At 41.3% G+C, this 16,030-nt stretch overlaps 1 protein-coding gene and 1 long non-coding RNA gene across 6 annotated transcripts in view; both read right to left on the minus strand.

The window, feature by feature from the left end:
* Positions 1-3,035, minus strand: part of LOC146430307 (uncharacterized) — a 209,964-nt gene extending 206,929 nt beyond the window's left edge. Inside the window, exons 1-2 of one of the 4 annotated variants that reach the window (XR_014855329.1) lie at positions 2,979-3,035; positions 767-938 (exon numbers count right to left, since the gene is read on the minus strand). This is a non-coding gene — a long non-coding RNA (uncharacterized LOC146430307). Of the gene's footprint in view, positions 1-766; positions 939-2,556; positions 2,731-2,915 lie in introns of those variants that run through there. The other 3 variants (XR_014855328.1, XR_014855331.1, XR_014855330.1) reach the window with 3 other exon arrangements.
* A 631-nt stretch (positions 3,036-3,666) lies between these two features.
* The window catches only part of PI4KA (phosphatidylinositol 4-kinase alpha), a 52,122-nt gene continuing 39,758 nt past the window's right edge, over positions 3,667-16,030 (minus strand). For both annotated transcript variants that reach the window (XM_085075871.1, XM_085075870.1), the window contains exons 36-55: positions 15,551-15,678; positions 15,351-15,470; positions 14,638-14,717; positions 14,308-14,501; positions 13,425-13,515; positions 12,460-12,627; positions 11,857-11,910; positions 10,552-10,672; positions 10,143-10,272; positions 9,953-10,023; positions 9,579-9,651; positions 9,368-9,438; positions 8,668-8,777; positions 8,467-8,571; positions 7,889-8,014; positions 7,447-7,567; positions 6,644-6,803; positions 5,713-5,802; positions 5,433-5,516; positions 3,667-4,361 (exon numbers count right to left, since the gene is read on the minus strand). In XM_085075871.1, the coding sequence (XP_084931997.1) occupies positions 4,310-4,361; positions 5,433-5,516; positions 5,713-5,802; positions 6,644-6,803; positions 7,447-7,567; positions 7,889-8,014; positions 8,467-8,571; positions 8,668-8,777; positions 9,368-9,438; positions 9,579-9,651; positions 9,953-10,023; positions 10,143-10,272; positions 10,552-10,672; positions 11,857-11,910; positions 12,460-12,627; positions 13,425-13,515; positions 14,308-14,501; positions 14,638-14,717; positions 15,351-15,470; positions 15,551-15,678 (2,149 nt within the window). In that variant the 3' untranslated portion in view covers positions 3,667-4,309. The remainder of the gene's footprint in view (positions 4,362-5,432; positions 5,517-5,712; positions 5,803-6,643; positions 6,804-7,446; positions 7,568-7,888; positions 8,015-8,466; positions 8,572-8,667; positions 8,778-9,367; positions 9,439-9,578; positions 9,652-9,952; positions 10,024-10,142; positions 10,273-10,551; positions 10,673-11,856; positions 11,911-12,459; positions 12,628-13,424; positions 13,516-14,307; positions 14,502-14,637; positions 14,718-15,350; positions 15,471-15,550; positions 15,679-16,030) is intronic.

Below are 16,030 nucleotides of genomic sequence, written 5' to 3' on the forward strand. Positions count from 1 at the left end.
TAGTCATGCTTGAAGCCATATCTACATTCAGGACAAATTCTTCTGTTTACTGCCTTTTTTTAAATAGCGTTCATGTGGAAGCAAAAGGAAAGGATGGACATATTTATGATGAAAAGGAAAAAAAAATCTCATCCAAACCATTCCATTGGCCACAATCCCTTCCCCCACTCTCCATCATTTTTTCAAAGAGAATTCCAGCTCTTCTTCCCATGTTTGCTCATTTCATTGGCTCCTCCACCGAGCTCCCATTCCCTGCCCACACCAACCCAGATGCATGTGCTGGGTGTCTGCAGGGGGTACCACGACCCTGCGTACCAGCCAGAACATCACACAGACACGTTGTGCTAATGGAAGTGGATTGCTGAGCTTCAGTCTCTAACACACATAATGAGATTAGCATTTGAATAGTGCTGATCAAGTTACCAGTAGCTCTGAACCCCGGGTCCATCAGATGCAAATGAATCACTATAAATTTTGCTCCTTTCTTAAAGGCTCTTTATATGCACGGCCAATGCAGAAAGAACTGCAGTGGGTATTGGTCTGGGAAGTCTGTCTCTCACCATGACTGAGAATTTCTGACAGTGAAGAAATGATAGGAACATCCTTCTCTAGATTTTTTTTTTAATGAGCAGTTTTCCCCCTTTTCTTTGATCCATCTTTTCTCCCAGGGTTGTGCAGACATCAGGACATATTCTGGCATAAGGTTCAGAGACACAACGCTTCACAATACCTTCACGTGAGTCTGAATTCTATCTGTTTTATTTACCTGAGTAACTTCTGGAAGTCCTGCCAGCCTCCTTGTGTCTAGGACATATCCTTCCCTGGTGGGAGGATGAAGGTGAGGTAAGTCTGTGGTATCTCCAACTGCATCAATTCAGTATCTCAGAAGCACTTGCAGTATTGTGGGGTGCCTTAGTATTCTTGCCTCCTCAGACTCCCTGGAGGAAGATACAGTACATATCCCATTTAGGAAGAATCTTCAGGGTACTGCCTTGCACAATTAAATGTAAACTGCCTAATCCACTCCGTATCTCAGTGGACACTCAATTACAGGGGAGTTTTCTCCCACATCTGTGCTGCAGGAAGAAACCCTGAGGGGAGGGGAAGGGAAGAAGGCACAGGCAAGTTGAGAAAATGAAATATACAGATGTCAGTTGAGCTCTGGCACACACCAGAGCTCACCTGATACTTCAGTGAAAAATAAAGTCACAAGAGCATTTCTGAAAAAAATTTCTAAATAAATAAATAAACAAACAAGCATAATAAATAATAAGTATAACAAATAAATAAGCATAAATAAATAAGTAAGCATAAAATTTTCTAAAAAAAACCCACGGAGTTTTAACATATTCACATCATTCTGCAAGCTTCACAGCAGAACAAAATGATACATCTATGGTGTCTCAAATGCAGCCACCTGAGAGTTTTTAGGACTGTACTGCAAACGAGCTTGTTCTTACTCAATTGACTTCAGCTGCTCTTATTTCTCTGAACAAACTTGAGAGAAGAAACTAAGACCATATCACCTCTCCAGACAGCTTGACTGAAGCAAACACTGTGAAGAACACTCAAACTTATTCACTTCCCAGTACAAAGCCCTGGATGGCCTTAATTGCATTCTAGCAAATTCTATACATCCTATGCTAGAATACACACAAATTGCTATGTGGTTTGAGATTTGCAACTAGAAGTGACTTTCTGATTACCAGAACTCCATTTATTATTCCTAATATTATTATTCACCAGCTAATTACTCACTTCTAGCCCCAGATATTTTTAACACAGTACATTTATTTTGAGGTGCAGGAAAGTACATGCACATAAGCATTGACTTGAATTAACAAAATATTAGAACTCCTCACCACCTCCCCTGAGAAGAAGTTTTCACATCTCCTCACTCCACCTGCTCCTCGTTAAAGGAAAGGTGTGAGGAAGTTTACCACATTTGTAGTGTCAATCAGCTCCTTTCCTATGGAGCCTAAATAGGTTCAACTAGCCGCAGGCACAGAGCACCAAAATTACTCCCATGTCCCAGCTGGTTATATAATAAATCTGAATTAAATCAATAATTAAAGCAGCTCTTGCATGCTACTTCTCCCTGATGAGCCTCCAAACCTTTTTAGAAAGCCAGTGGCACCTCCCCATAATGAGAAAAGGGGCTCAGAGCCCACTTCCCAGTGAGCACAGGCACCAGACAAGACCCACTTTAACACCCATGGCAAAAGTACGTGTAAATTTTGAATGCAGCCCACAGTGGAAAAGGGTCAAGCCACCCACTGTACCATACACAGGGCCGACCCCAAAGGCAGAGCCATAACATGTTGCCCTAGCTGCCCCCTCTCCAGCCCCCTTCCCTGCAGAGGCCTCCTCAGCGACCCTGGCTTCGGGCTAAGGAGATCTCCCTGAGCAGCTCCTGCTGCCCGGGCCCCAGGCACACACTGGGAGCTCCCTCAGCAAAGCAGAAACTTGCTGGGAGACATGAAAGCTGACTCAGAGGTGCTCAAAAATGCACGCTACCAAGGGGAATCCATGGGCACAGCCATTTCATCGACCTACCATCCCCTCAGAGAGAGACTACCTTGCACAGCAGGACTTGTTGCAACAACCCAGCTCCTGAGGAACCCCACGAGCCCAACCTGGGCAGCTACAGCTGACCCTCGAGCCCACACCAGCCTTTCGGAAAGCTTGACCCTCCTGCGAACGGCAATAGGCCGCTCCTGGAGCTGGCGCTCCTCAAGCGACAGAGCCCCGCCCCAGGGCTGGGTCTCCCTCACGACACCTCCACCCCTCAGCGCTGTGGGCCCTGCTTTGCCAGGGCTCTCGTGTCTCCCTCATCCGTTACCTTTCGGGACGGTGTCTCGTGTCTCCTTCAGCCCTCAGGGCTGGGTCTCCCTCACGACACCTCCACGCCTCACCCCTCGGGCGGTGTCCCTCGTCGCCCTGGCCCCTCAGCGCTGGGTCTCCCTCACGACACTCACCCCTCGGGCGGTGTCCCGCGCCCCTGGCCCCTCAGGGCTGGGTCTCTCTCAGGGCTGGGTCTCCCTCACGACACTCACCCCTCGGGCAGTGTCCCGTGTCCCCCCGGCCCCTCAGGGCTTGGTCTCCCTCAGGGCTGGGTCTCCCTCAGGGCTGGGTCTCCCTCAGGACTGAGGCACACCCCCCGCCCCTCACGTCGGTGCTCGCGCTCGCCGCAGCCGCACGGCGGCCGCCAGGGGGCGCCCCAGGGGCTGCCCAGGCCCTGCCTTCCCTGAGGGCACGACTGCGACACCTGGGAAAAGCTTCTAAAAAGGCGGGAAATTCCCTAACGAGGGGGAAATATCCCCTACAGAGGGGGAAAATCCCACAAAGAGGAGTTGAAGAGCCCATGTGGAAGGACAAGCATGTAAAAAGGGAAAAAATACCCCAAAAGACCTGTGTCCAAGCCCAGGATAGAGGGCCTTGGTCAGCAATCCCGGGGAGCTTTACCTCAGTCCTATATTCCAGCTCTTGCACTAAACATTTATTTTACGAATAAAAAAAGTAATTTGAGATGGACAAGCAGCTGAAGAAGAAATTAGATTTCTCTATTAGAAAGAAAGGGCATAATTTATAATGAACAGTACAGAAATGTGCAGATTGATGTATATAAAACAAAAACAGTGCAGGGGAAAATATTTGCAACAGACATGAAGTCTAAGGTCTTTTATTACATTTTATAGATTAAATATATATTCAGTAGAGTCTCTTTTTAAAACACACAAAAGGAAAAAATACATTCTTCATGTACATATGAAATACTGACCACATAGCAGGGACCATGTACAGTGCAAAGTAGGTACACAGCTACACAGACATCACCACCTTGGATGATTATCAAGCTTTTTCTACAGTAAAACTGGAACAAATTAATGTTTCTGTTTCCAAAGAGAAATCCATACCCTTCCCTTCTATGGCATTTTGTGGGATTGTGCAGGAAAGGGTTTAATTTACTTTTTAAAGATATTATAAAAACCTTGCATTGCATGAAAAATTATCAAACTCCTCAAGCTTTACCACTTTCACACATTCATAATCATAATACAATTTTTATTGTGATTGCAACCCAACTCCAAAAATCCAGGGAAAAACAGTAATATCTATAACCTGGTATAGAGAAAGGAATGAATCAGAACTGATTGTTGCAATGTGCAGGAAACATGTACCCACATGTACACACACATACACAGAGGGTGGAAGATAGCGAGGTGTGACAGAGAATCTCCTGTTTATCTCAAGTTTGGAGTGAGGGCACGGGGTTGCACGTTTCATGTCGGTAGTGGGTCTCTAGTGTCTAGTAGGGGATGTCATTCTGGTAGTACTGGATCATGTCGTATGTCCTACTCCTGGAGAAGAAAAGCAAAGCCAGAGGTAAGTAAAAGTTTAAAAAAACAGTCAGAGAAACATTCATCAGGACCCCACAGAGACAAAACATGGGTGAAGGAAATCAGCTGCTAATCAAAACTAGCCCTCCATTCTTTGAAGGCATTGTGAAGGCCCAGTTGCTGTTATGGACAGCACAAAACATCCTGCTCTAGTTTAAACTAGTTTTAAAAAGTATTTCCACACTTCTCAGTGTGGCATCAGCATCAGCAGCTTGGATCCTGTGTTTGGATAAGCCACAAGCACATCAAATGGCATTTGCAGTTTGTTTTAGAAGAAGGAAATTCATAATGAATAAATCAAGATCATCAGAGCTGCATGGAGATAGGATTATGTGGAAATAAAAGTCATCTTAATTAAAGGGAAACGCTAATAATGAAAATAAAAGTGCAGGGGACATAACAGTATTAATAGCAGCATCTCTGATGAGTCACTGAACAAACAAATCTCAGCTTGTTATAGATAACTCAATTATCTATGGGCAGAGCTTATTCAGGTCACAGACCAACCATGCCACAGGTAGAAAAGCACAAGTTTGTCAGAACTAAGCAGGCTCTGGGCATTCACACAGCAGTGTCACTGCCTTTAAATCCCCCCAGTATTAATCTAAGATCAGCAAGCACTGGAATATCCAATTCAGTTCTAGTGGGGCTGTATCTGAGCCAGTGAGTGGTACTGGTCTCAAGCGGACCTCATATACCTACACAAGAGCTTGTATTAGACTCTCCAATATATCCCACAAAGTCTGTATTATCTAGCATAATAAAGCATACACTTAAGATATTTAACTATTACATTTATTCTTTAGACTAACCAGCCCTGCTATCTGACCAGTCTGGACTTAAGCTTTCCTTCCCAGCATAAAACAGAGGAGATGCAGCACATTGAGAAACAAAGCTGCTATCCTGCACTATTTGAAATAACAACAACTCAAAAACATTTGCTATCTGACTTAATAAAACTCTACTTTTCAGCTCTGCTCAAAGCCTGATGACCCTTTAGCCATAGGGAGAAGACATGCATAGATGCCAAACCTGTTGCTGAGGAAACAATTCTGGATGATCTTGATGATGAAAGTTGCAGCCTCACGTTCAGTCATGTTGGGGCTGAACCTGTGTCTATATGCAGAAAATCACAACAAAACAAGAAAATTAGTGAGGTTTCCTTTGAGCATGGTACAAATGTGTCTTTGCACAAGCTGAACCAGGTGTGATTTCAACTTGCTGCAAGTACCTACTTCTTGCAAGACCACTTGGAACAAATTACATAACATTTTAATAAACACATTTTCCAGTTCACACATTGCTAACTTACTTCAACAGCTTGATTGTCTGCCCTCGGAAACAGGGCAGCCCTGTATCCAACATCAATGTAACCAGTGAGACCACAGCATCCATGTAAGGCCTAGACAAAAAGAGGACAAAAACGTCAGAGCACTCAAACTCCTGCAGCCTTAGCAGGTAAACTAGGCAAGCTGAGCAGTTCAACAAGCTGGATCACACCTTCTTCTGTAACTAAATCAACACAGATAATCCTCTTACATTTGCTGGCAAAGTTACACCATTGCTTGCAGTGACACTTATTAATAAAATGTCACTCCTTTATGTTGGACTGTCAAATACTCAGAATGCTGCAAGACGAAGTCTCAAGGATTATACAAAGCAATGCTTTACCAAACAACATTTCTTTGGCATCAGAAAGGTGAACCAGTGCACCAAAACAGTACAAAAGACTGAAACCAGCAACACCACAGGAACATATTATCTTTTAATCTTAATTACTCTGTGTAACTCTTTGTTATATCAGACCAGCTTCCCTTCTCCTTCCAGTCCTCTTGCTCAGAACATTTATTATCTACCAGGCTATTACTCTGCTACTTAAATGACAGTTTCCCTTGACACAAAAGCTTTGTCCAGACTGTTGCCCCTCAAGGAACCAAAATAATCTTGACTCCAAGACAGTAGCTTCTTACTGTATTAACAGTGCACTAAATCATGTGAGGAAATGTGTGAAACATCACATTTATAAATTGAATATAATACACAAAATTTTAAAATGTAACATAAGGACAGAAAAAATACCACAAAGATAAGGTGTAAAATTTACGTTGTTTCAAAGTTTGCAAGATGAACAAGGACAGTCAATGGCTCAGACTCCCTACAATCAACATTTATTATTATTTATCTTCTCATCTGGTTTTGGGCATGCAAGCACTTCCACTTTTGAGCAGCTAAGAACAACTTACCTGACTGCCAGATAGCCTCTGACACACATCTCCATAAACCACTTGAATGGTGTTGCCTCCATTTTCCCTCCCATTATCATCACCATCTCATCAGTCAGTTTAATGTCAGGCTCCCAGCCCAGATTTCCACCAGGTGAGCTTTCAAACATGAATCCAAAATCTGTGCACAAAAGATAAAGTGCCTCATAAACTTTGTTGGTTAATTGTTTGCTGCTAAAGCTGACAGTAGCAAGAGAGGTAGATTTCATGTATTAATACAAACATTTTAATTCCAACTGGAAAAAGCTTTAGTGGTCTAAGAACACCAACAAAAGCATCATCACCATGGCATTAGAATAGATGTAAGAATGACATAAAATAAACTGCTGAAGTATCTTTGTAGTTCCAGAAAAGCAAAGTTAAAGCAGAGGTTAAAGCCTCACATAATTATATGAATTTATTTGTCAAGTTTGTCATCCCTTGCATTGATGAAAGGAATCCAAAGACACATGTCTATAATTACATACCTACACATATATCCATGCATGAGTACATGTGTAATCCATACATATAGATGTGTGTATACACTTTCTTGAACCTTTCAAAACTTTGCAGAGCTCAATTTACACAGAAGCAGCCAACACAAATATACAACACTGAACAGGCACAAAAAAATCCCATCAATGACAACAAATGGTACAATCATTATACAGACGGATCTCAAAGGGGAAATGGCTTATTGTCTATTATCAGCAGTACAGAACAGCAGACAGGAAAGGTAACAAGTGACATTCAAGTGACATTCAGAGGTGCATATGACTGACCTATATGAATGATGTGTCCATTTTTGTCCAGCATGATGTTGCCATTGTGCCTGTCTTTAATCTGGAGCAGGAACAAGAGCAGACTGTAGGCAGCCATACTGCGGATGAAATTATAGCGAGCCTGTACAAACAACATGTTAAAACAAATCAGAGCAACTTACAGAACTTAATAACTCTCCACCAGGAGATGAGACAGATGAATGAAGTTTTTTTCTTTTTTTCCATCCCTGATTAGTTTGAAGCGATAGCCAATGATATTCTCCATATATCTACAGCTGCAATAACTTCTTTAGCTAACTCACTAATAGCTAAAAATGGATTATCAGCACCAGGAAGCAGATACAGCATTATGGTAGTCATTATCCAAGTACTTGTCATTATTTCTTATATATAGAATTTTTCTCAATTAAGATTTTGCTGTGCTTGCCCATTGATATTTTACCTTCTGGAATTCAAGGGTAGACTCATCTCCATATTGCCTTGTAAAATAATCATACATCCCAAAGTCTGTCTGCCTGCCCAGCTGGTCACGGGATGTGCAGTCAGGAATGCACTCAATAACACCACACTGGAGGGGAAAAAGAGAAAAACGTTTGTAAAGCATGTTCCCAAAATGTATTTTGTTCATGGCTCTTGGCAGTGAATACAGGTCCTCTGGGAAATGTGGGGAAACCTATAGATTGCCAGATACAGAATTTCTAGTTTATTCATAAAAGAAAGTATGTTGTCTATTTTAGGATTTCCATGCAACAAAAGACAAGCAGTGTGACTTTCCACTGCTTTGCACAATGAAGTCCCAAAAATCAAAACAAACATTTGCAAGCAGCAAAATTTCAGAGCCAAAAGCTTTAGAAAAGCAGGAAGCAGAAGAGGAAAGACTCTTTCTATTGCTGGTACTCCAATTACATGGCATAAGTGATACGGGCAGTACTTCCTTGTAGCATGGAATTTTTATGTGTGCTGGGAGAAAGTATTTTTGAATTAGGAATGATTTTCTATAGCCGTTAATTGCTCACTTACCCCAGGAGCTGTGGCCACCACTCTGTATGGAAACACAAAGAGGTCCAGGCCTACCAGCTGAAATATGTTCTTGAAGAGATCGATGATTTGTAAAGCTAACATATCCTGTCAGACAAGAAAAAAATATACTAAGATTATTTTCTTATGTATTATCACCCACATATCTGTCTCCTCTAAGTGCAAAGCCCAACAGCTTTGTACCTGTCTGCAGTCATCGCCCACTTTAAAGATTGCTGCCTGCCAGCAGACTTTCTTACTGTCCTCATCTTCTTCTGCACTTTCATCGATGGAGTCAGAGCGACAACGCAGACCTGCAACAAGAGAACAAAGCAAAATCCAGACATGGGCTCTAATTAGCAACTTGCTATCATGACAAGCTGTCTGCACTCAAACCCACAGCATTTCACTGCAGGTGCACTACAGATATTTCAGCCTTACATGGTAATTATAAGATAGTTTCCTTTGTCTGTTGGAATTAGAACATCTCAAACCATTGTTCATGATTTACCTGATAAATGCCTGCATTGCACTGATCTAGTCAGCTAAAGACTCCCACAAAATGTCTTACAAGAAAAACCTGCCAAAACCTGGAGTTTGCTACTGTCTAAAAACCCAGAAAAGGCCATTAATTTCTATTTTAGTCTTAAGTAACTGTTATAATTTCTTCAAGGGCCTTATGTGACTTGCTTAAAAAGGACTTATCCTTAAAAAGGATTTAAGTTTCCAGAATTTTCTTCTCTCTTCCTCTGATCCCGTTTCATTTCTCAGCTGAACCCTGGCAGATAAAGTTCAACATGGAAATAATTTTTCTGCAGCAGCACAGGTCACTAAAACCAGGCAATTTTAAAGAATTTGCTGACTCTTAATTAGTAGTATCAATTATTAAGTTGCAGTTACTAACCTTCTTTTTCAAGCTCACTGACTCCACAGCGTTTCACTTTAAATTTGGCCAGATAGGGTGCTTTTGCTGCACTAAATTATAGCAAAAACAGAGATGATGGTGAGTACAATTACCCAAACAAAAATTTATAGAAAAATACCTGAATATCATCAATTAAGTTAACAAGCATATATATATATAAATAAAAATGAATATAACAAGAGCATGACACCTCTGCATAGGAGTTCCTGATTTGTAATCAATATCCAGGACAATTGCTTCAGGATTGCTGGGCAAGTAACAGCCTGCAAAACAGAGCAAACAGCTGAGAATTAATCCACTGGCTAGTGAGACAATGCAAGTTCCAATGCATTATCCAACTTCCTTTGGGTAAGTTTTGATGCGCCATACAGAAATTATTGGATGGGCAATGTTCTCATTTTTTGCAAGAGAGAAACAACTGAATTATAACAAACAGCCACCGGCATCAAAACTGAAACCTTTACAAGCTGCCACTCACAGAGATTTCAAGATTTGCTTGCAGAAAATACAGTACTTGTTTGAATGCAAAAGCCCGCAATTTTATAGAATTAAATCACTTCTTACCAGGCTGCACTTTCACCTCAGACAGAGCATTCAAACAAGCTTTTTTTCTTTCATCTCCTTTAGGGAATGGCCTAGAAAGATGAATGATCTTTTATTTATCTGCATGTTACATATTACTCTACACACTAGCCTCAATAATTTGCTTCAAACGTATACAAACAGAGCGCAATTTCTGAAGTACAATACTTACTTGATAATGGCTGAAACATTGGTGATTTTATTAAAGAAATCAAACTCCCGTTGGTAGAACTCCTTGGCTGGGCCAGACAACGAGCCAGTTATCTCCTCCACTAACTGCTCCAGAAGTTCCCCAATGTCAGCTGCATGTGAAAAAAACAGAAAGAACTGTGTCAGAAACTTATTTCAGAAAGTGAAATTATATGGGTCATGGAAACAAGCACCTTTGGATATATTGACAGAAAAATGCTAGATAGATATACTCTATCAGGCACAGATGCAGAAAGAGCCGTACCTCTATAAATAAAAGAGAATTTTCCAGCTAAAAGGATTCTTCCAGACCAGAAAGTAGGAGGAAGGAGATTTAATATGGACTGAGAAAAGGAAAGGAGTCGAGTCAGATTATATTTTAAAGTACTCACGATCTTTCTGATGTCCTTCTTCATCCAGGTAGATATTAGTTTTCATGTTCCAGATGAACTGGTGAGCCAAGAGCTGGGATTTGGAAGCTGCCCACAGGATGTACTCCCTAACGTAACCCATCTGCAACCACATCCAGACCAGTAAGGATCAAACGTCATCACAACTCTCAGACTCAATATTACTGCTTCTAACAGCTATCCTTCAAACCCAGAAAGTGTTAAATGGATGGAAAGAAGACCTCTGCACTCTCATTCACTTTGCTAAAAAGACATGAATGACAGTGTATATTAAAAGGTAGTGAACTGATCTAAACTGTTTTCAGCTTTGTTAGTGACCTATTCTGTTATTCTATCTCTATGCCATTTTTCATCTATTCTATTTGGATTTCAAATCTCTTAGAGCACAGAGCATATCTTCTAGTATGTGTACAAAGCATGGTGTAACAGAGACACTGGTCCTGCCTGGCAACACCACGTACTCCTGTAATACTAGAAATCTACATATTGTCATACGGACTGTACAGTTTGGTGGCAAAAACTGCATGTGCTGGCACAGCTGCACTGAAATTCTGGAAAGTTGGAACACACCTACAAAGTTGAAATGTCCAAGGGAACCCCTTCCAGCAGCTGCATTCCCTTTCCTCTACTTGCAACTCTTTTTGTAGTCTGCAGGTGTTCTTGTGTTTGACTGGTATTAAGACAAGTGTCTGATGTTCGTGCTCTGCACTACAGAGTTCTCAATAACTGTACACAGTCACCTATGCTATGGGCTGGGGATGTGTTCTCCTGAAAATAAAGCACTGATCAGAGTTCACTGCCTCGCTGGCAGGTAAAAGGATCTCACATTAATGAACTCTGAACTTGGTTGTCAAGCTTTACTTTGGCTTCTGCAAGGTGAGGCTGAGATCCAATCTCATACACGTGAAAGAGCACAAGACACCCCTGGATGTCTTCTCTGGTTAGCTCCCCAGCAAAATGACTAAGGGTAATGATTTAATTTCATTACAGATTGTCTCCTGTAATGCAGACCTCCAAAAGCTTTATTCAGACAAAGTCCTTCCCATAACAAAATCTCTTTCCTAACAGACAAACTGCAAAATTTTTTTCAAGTTTACCTGTTCATAGAAGAGGTGTATCCAAAGCAACCCAGCCTCTAGAGACAATAATTTTTCTTCTATGTATTAGATATAGGATAATAATAAGCAGCATTAGATTGTGCTTAATTTTTGTTTTATTTACTGCTTTAAATCTAAAAGCTACATTAAAAATCTGGTTTGTTCACATGCAGCTGATACATAATCTCACCTTGTCATACCGCAGTGCCTGAACAATCTGTGGAATGTAGAATAAAATGGCATCCTGAAAGAGAAGGGATGGCAGGGTTTTACTGTTTTATTTTACTAGTCAGAAGGGGAGATGGGTCATATACACAGAGAAAAGCTCCTTTCAGTTAGGTGATAAACAAAATCCCACTGCCTCTTTATTTTAAACTACATATGCAACTCCCTCAAATCAAAGTACTATTCTGTTTAGTTACTCCCTTCAAAAATATAATTAATAATCATGTACTTCACAGTCAATAGAAGTCTGACAAGTGCTAAAACCAGCTTTCTGCTGCCTTAGAAGAAACAACTTTGTCACTGAGAGAAGATGCAAATAGAGATTGAGAAGGGCAGTCTGAAGAATTCAGCTTAGTGTCATTCACAACAACAAAGCTGCAAATACATGAGCCAGTTTTACATGGAACAATCAACTTCAAATTTCCATCCCACTCTGTGCACATTCTGCAAACATGCTGTGCCCATTTAGCACATATCTCTCCACGGCATTACAATGAAACTTGTGGCCACAAAGACTAAGGTCAGAACTCCCTTGGGGGTGTAAAGGCCTTCTTGGAACTCTTCTTACCGGAGGGAAAGATCGCAGGACTTTAACTCCATACTGAGCTGTCAGAGGATGAGGTGGATACATGCTTGAAAAGTAGGACAGGCCCGTTGGTGGATCTGTGGGTGCCCAGCACAGAACGTGGCTGAGCTCAGGTGCATCAGCATCAATCGTGTGCCAGGTCACCAGGTACTGAAAAAGCAGGTTGGACACATTAGGGGCTTGTAGCACTCACTGATGTGTGGCTACTACACATCAGACTGTAATGCTGTCATCTCGCTCCTTCCTGCAGGGCAAGTGAAACATGGCACATTTTATTTTACAAAACCATGCCTGTTTTATCTAATGCATTTTTTCCATGGAAACCTAGCTGCTGGAATTGCCTCACCTCCCAGAACACCAAATGAAGTTACTGAAAGCACAATCCAGGAATTCTAGCATAGGGAGAAAGAGGAAAGGATGAGCCATTTTGAATGGGTCAAAGAAGGCTCCATTTTCCTGTCATCTGTTTTACAGGTGATGTACAGAACACAGCACTGACAAGATTGTCCCTCACATAACTAAGTGTTTCACTGCAGATCAGCAGCCTCCTCCACTTCCAGACCTTTTGCCTCTTGATACACAGAAAAGGTTAAGCTTGAAATAACTTCAGCAGCAGCACTCACCATGACTCACAAGAGATCTTTTCACTCATTATGCCAAAGGAACAGAAATGGTGACTGTACTGCAAGTGATGAGTTTTGAGCCATTTTGTGTATGGTGAGAATACAGAGAAACAAAATGTATCATTAGCTAACTGGCTGTCTCCTCTTATTGCCGTGATTCTCCCCTCAGCACTCTATTTCCACAGCTGTTCCGTCATTCTCTCCTACCAGAAAGATGGGTAGCACTAAAACATACACTGTGGTAAGTCAAGACTGTATTTTTCAATATATCTGAATAAAATGGGCCTGCTGGGGCTCTGTAACAGTAAAAATATTCACAAGTACCTTTATTGCCTCAGGAACGTCACTGACAGCTCCCGGGTCCAACCGGACCAGACGGGTCACTTCTGTTCCAATAGCTTCAGTGTTCTTAAATCTAAGTATAACCAGGAATACAATAACATTATTAGAAAATTTTGATGGCTTCTTCTATTTATGTGAAGATGACGACAGCAAAAGGCAGAAAATTATATGCTCAATAAACAAATAGTCCAACTATGAAATAATGTACACTGATATATATGTACACTGTACTATGAAATAATGTACACTGATGAAATAATGTATACTGAGGGATCAATATGCTGTGAAAAGAAGATTCTGAAACAACTGGTCCTCATCCAGTGCTTTTGTATAAACCAGTTGTATTTCAGCCCACTTCCACTAGTGGATTCTTGGCTGAAATATTTCGTCTGGGATTCTACAGAAAGCAGTGTGCAGAACTCCACTTGGCAAAAACTATCACTGTCGTAAGGGAGAAAGAATTTCCTTTCCCTTCCAGAGCCAACTATGCTAATTCTCCTATAACACTTATTAAAGTGCAAGCCAATACCTAGCTAAAACACTGCATTCCAAGATACTTTTAGCACTGCTTAAATGCTATGCCTGCTAATGGGCTGAATGCTATTAAAAAACAAACCTGATCTCAATCAAACACTGTCTAAGTGCTGGCAAAGAATAGGTAGCAGGAAAGGCAGTTGGACTTCATTAGTGACTGAGCCAAATGAGTCTATTAAGTAATCTAGTTCTTTTCAAAGGTCTCAAACAGTTGTGACAGCATGCAAAAGGCTACAACCAGCAGCAAGTGCTATCAGTACTTACTGTAAATACTCATTCAACTTCTAAGGCAGCAGTAATTGCATCAGTTGTTTCTTTTGAGATATCTCACCTGGTAGGCAGCTGCACAGCAAGATGAGGAGAAATGCTCCAAGCCAGATTTACATTATCCTTCCACTGTTTCTCACTAAGACTGATGTATTTAGACCTCCAGTTTGCTACACTGCTCTCTCCAGTTTGATCCAACTCCAGCTCAGGGGAAGACAGTGGATTGTACCATGTGATCAAGCGTTCAATCTCAGTAGCCTGAGGGAAACAGGAAAAAATAGGGTTTTCTATAAGAAGTAAAACACTCCCAATCTCATACTTTAGCTTATATATCCTGCAGCAATAACAGGGTCTTAGAAATTCACACAGTTTTCCCATCCTCCTGGTGACTCACCAGCAGTGAGAGCAGTAACGTCCTTCGCTTCATGTAGTACTTGTGCAGCTGTGTCCCCCTGTTTGTCTTCTTGGACATTCCTGGAGGAAAGGATAAAAAAGTTTTCAGTGGCTTTTGTTCAGGTTAAATCATGCTTTCAAACTGTCCACCTGGAAATATTAACACAGAAGAACTGAATAACCACAGGACACCTGTGATTTAGATCAGAGTGGCTGCAGGAAGTCAGCACCGCAGCCACTCATTGCGCAGGTGTTCTTTGAATACATGAGTACAACAGGCTACAGGGATATCAGTGTAGCCCACACTGTTTTCACTTTAGGAACACAACACTCTACTAAAAAGAAAGAGCACGTAGTTTTAAAACTGTACAAAACCAGCCCATGATGTGATGTCACTCTGCTGTCCCCAAAAAGCACTAGGTGTAAGTTTCTACAAAAAAAGAAATTTCCTTACAGGATTTCAATACATCTTACCTCCTCCAGTATTATTTCTTCTGCATTACAGAACTGAACAGTCTATGAAAAAACTCAGGTATTTTCAGAACTTTCCTGCTTGCTACCAGTGAGGCTTTTCTCACCCTGTTTTCAGAGTTTGGCACTGGTAATTAAATATCCTGCCAGAACATGTTAAATGTAAATATTGACTTTAAACATCTGAATATAAACTATGCTGTAAAATTGGCTGTAATGAGCTCGTTAAAATCAAAACAATACCTGATTTTTTAGATATGGTTGACATGCCACTGGACAAAGGGTAAGTATTTATCCATCCTTGTGTAGCCTGTTGCCGAGATCCAACATTGATATCCAGGTTGCTCCTGGTGTCTTGATTATCTAAGAACAGAACACAGATCTGATGTAGAATCCAATCAGAGAAACCAGACGCTTTTAAAGCAGCACTTAAAGAAACTCACCAGGTGGCACAAGTTGGCTGGCAGTCAGATACTTCTTGTCAGAGAACATCGCTGTCCAAAACTTGATCAATATGCTGATATCCTCACGAAGCCTCTTTTCCCCTTGTGTGGGGAATTTTGAAGGACAACTTGAAGAAATCACACAAATAATGTGATGTTGAGTGCAGTGGGGGGAAAAAAACCCCAGCAGTCAAAACCCCTCACCAACCTAATCAAGTAATATTTTTTATTCTGGCTGAAATCTACAAGGATGAGACCACACATCACTGCATTTTATCCTCATGGCCTTATGTCTGACTGAAGAGTACAAACATCCAATTATAACCAAAAATTAAGGCAGCAGTCTGTCAGCATCCTGGACTCATTTGAAAGTTAATATTAGGACTGACTGTCCTCCTCACATTCAGACATTCCTATCAATTAAATTTTGTTTTGTGCCTGTGTCAAATGTTGAAATAATCGGACTCAGTGTGGCTGTAC

This window comes from Lichenostomus cassidix, chromosome 15 (assembly GCF_008360975.1).
Source record: "Lichenostomus cassidix isolate B80296 chromosome 15, HeHo_3.0, whole genome shotgun sequence".
Taxonomy (NCBI): Eukaryota; Metazoa; Chordata; class Aves; order Passeriformes; family Meliphagidae; genus Lichenostomus; species Lichenostomus cassidix.